General features: G+C 43.7%; 1 protein-coding gene across 4 annotated transcripts in view; it reads right to left on the reverse strand.

Annotated features, from left to right (window-relative positions):
• Nucleotides 1-689: 689 nt before the first annotated feature.
• SPINK2 (serine peptidase inhibitor, Kazal type 2 (acrosin-trypsin inhibitor)) overlaps nt 690-2,026 on the reverse strand; it is a 26,811-nt gene continuing 25,474 nt past the window's right edge. For all 4 annotated transcript variants that reach the window (XM_014548469.1, XM_014548468.1, XM_005877175.2 and 1 more), the window contains one exon: nt 690-1,008. In XM_014548469.1, coding sequence (XP_014403955.1) covers nt 963-1,008 — 46 coding nt within the window. In that variant the 3' untranslated portion in view covers nt 690-962. The remainder of the gene's footprint in view (nt 1,009-2,026) is intronic.

A 2,026-nucleotide genomic window follows, 5' to 3' on the forward strand; every position in this document is an offset into this window, starting at 1 on the left:
GGTTACAGGCTTGATCCCCAGTAGGGGGCCTGCAGGAGGCAGCCAATCAATGATTCTCTCATCACTGATGTTTCTCTCTCTCTCTACCTCTCCCTTTCTCTCTAAGATTAATATATATTTTTAAAGGAGTTATTGAATCTAGTAAATATTTTTAAATTTTATTTTTTATCCTCACCTAAGGATATTTTCCCATTGATATTTTAGAGAGAGTGGGAGGGAGGGAGGGAGACAGAGAGAGAAACATCCATGTGAGAGAGACACATCAATTGGTTGTCTCCCGCAAGCACCCCAACTGGGACCAGGGATTGAGCCTGCAACCCAGGGACATGCCCTTGACTGGATTTCAACCCAGGACCCTTCAGTCCTCGGGTCAATGCTCTATCCACTGAGCCAAACCCACCAGGGCATACATATTTTACTTGCATAATTCTTTGACTTTACCAGCTCAGGTTACAGTCAGCTCCATGTATTTCAGTTATTTGCCATGTGCAGAACACGGTGCTAGTTACATATCCCTACCCAAGATGCAGGGAGATGGTGAACTAAAATTAATCTTGCCTCTCAACAATGACTCCACTTCTCCCATTGTGAAATTCACCTTTTCTTGAGAGGAAATGAGCCACCCAGAGGCTGCTGCTGAGTGAGAATGGATAGTCAACAGAGAACAGCAATAATTGAACAATGCTGACTTTATTCCAACTAAATAAAGCAATGCACAAGCCACCTGAGCAATAAGCTTGACTCAAGGGGCAAAAGCCAAGAAACAACGATTTTGTTTTGTTTTGTGTTTTGCTTTAATCATCAGTTACTGCACATGGTTGTCTTCCACATCTCCTCTCGGAAAACGTGAGTTAACAAATCTCATGCAAAGAAACATAGGAAAAGAGAAAAAGAGAAAATGCAGTTCATCTAGTGTGTAGTTGAAGGTGGTTTCTCCAATTTCTCTTCTGTAAAATGCTCCATCAGCACGGTCCATTTCGGATTATTTTTATATCATGACCATCTTCCCTGCAAATTGAACAACCATAAAAACACATTTATTACCTAGCATACTGACACTGTCCCAGTACTTACATTAAAAAGACCCATGTCAGCCTGTTCAGTATGGCTCAGCAGTTGGACATCGACTCAGGAACCAAGAGGTCACTGGTTCGATTCCCAGTCAGGATACTGGGTTGTGGGCTCGATTCTTAATAGGGGGTGTGCAGGAGGCAGTTGATCGATGATGTTTCTCTCTCATCAATGTTTCTATCTCTCTATCCCTCTCCCTTACTCTCTCTCTAAAAATCAATCCTATATAATAAAAGGCTAATATGCAAATCGACCTAACAGCAGAATGACCAGTCACTATGATGTGCACTGACCACCAGGGGCAGATGCTCAACACAGGAGCTGCCCCCGGTGGTCAGTGTGCTCCCATGGGGGAACATTGCCCAGCCAGAAGCCCTGAGCCAGGCTCATGGCTGGCGAGCGCAGCAGTGGTGGCGGGAGCCTCTCCCGCCTCCGCAGCAGCGCTAAGGATGTCCGACTGGTGGCTTAAGTGGGGAGTGGGCCTAAGCCATCAGTTGGACATCCCCTGAGGTCTGCCGGACTGCAAGAGGGCGCAGGTTGGGCTGAGACCTCCCCCCTCCAGTGTACGATTTTCATGCACCTGGCCTCCAGTAAAAACATATCTTTAAAAAAAGTCCTATGACTTTGTATATTACAGTCCTTCTTGGGCAATATTTATGTAATCATTTTTAAAGCTAAATGAAAAAAAACAATGAGGGTGAAAGCCCCAACCCTGTCATTTTCTTCTCTACCCATAGGGTACAAGGCACTAACCCCAAAGAATCACTCTGAGAGGACCTAGGAACAGTGATGGCGAACCTTTTGAGCTCGGCGTGTCAGCATTTTGAAAAATCCTAACTTAACGCTGGTGCCGTGTCACATATAGAAATTATTTGATATTTGTAACCATAGTAAAACAAAGACTTATATTTTTGATATTTATTTTATATATTTAAATGCCATTTAACAAAAAAAA

This window comes from Myotis brandtii, unplaced genomic scaffold (genome assembly GCF_000412655.1).
Source record: "Myotis brandtii unplaced genomic scaffold, ASM41265v1 scaffold51, whole genome shotgun sequence".
Classification (NCBI taxonomy): Eukaryota; Metazoa; Chordata; class Mammalia; order Chiroptera; family Vespertilionidae; genus Myotis; species Myotis brandtii.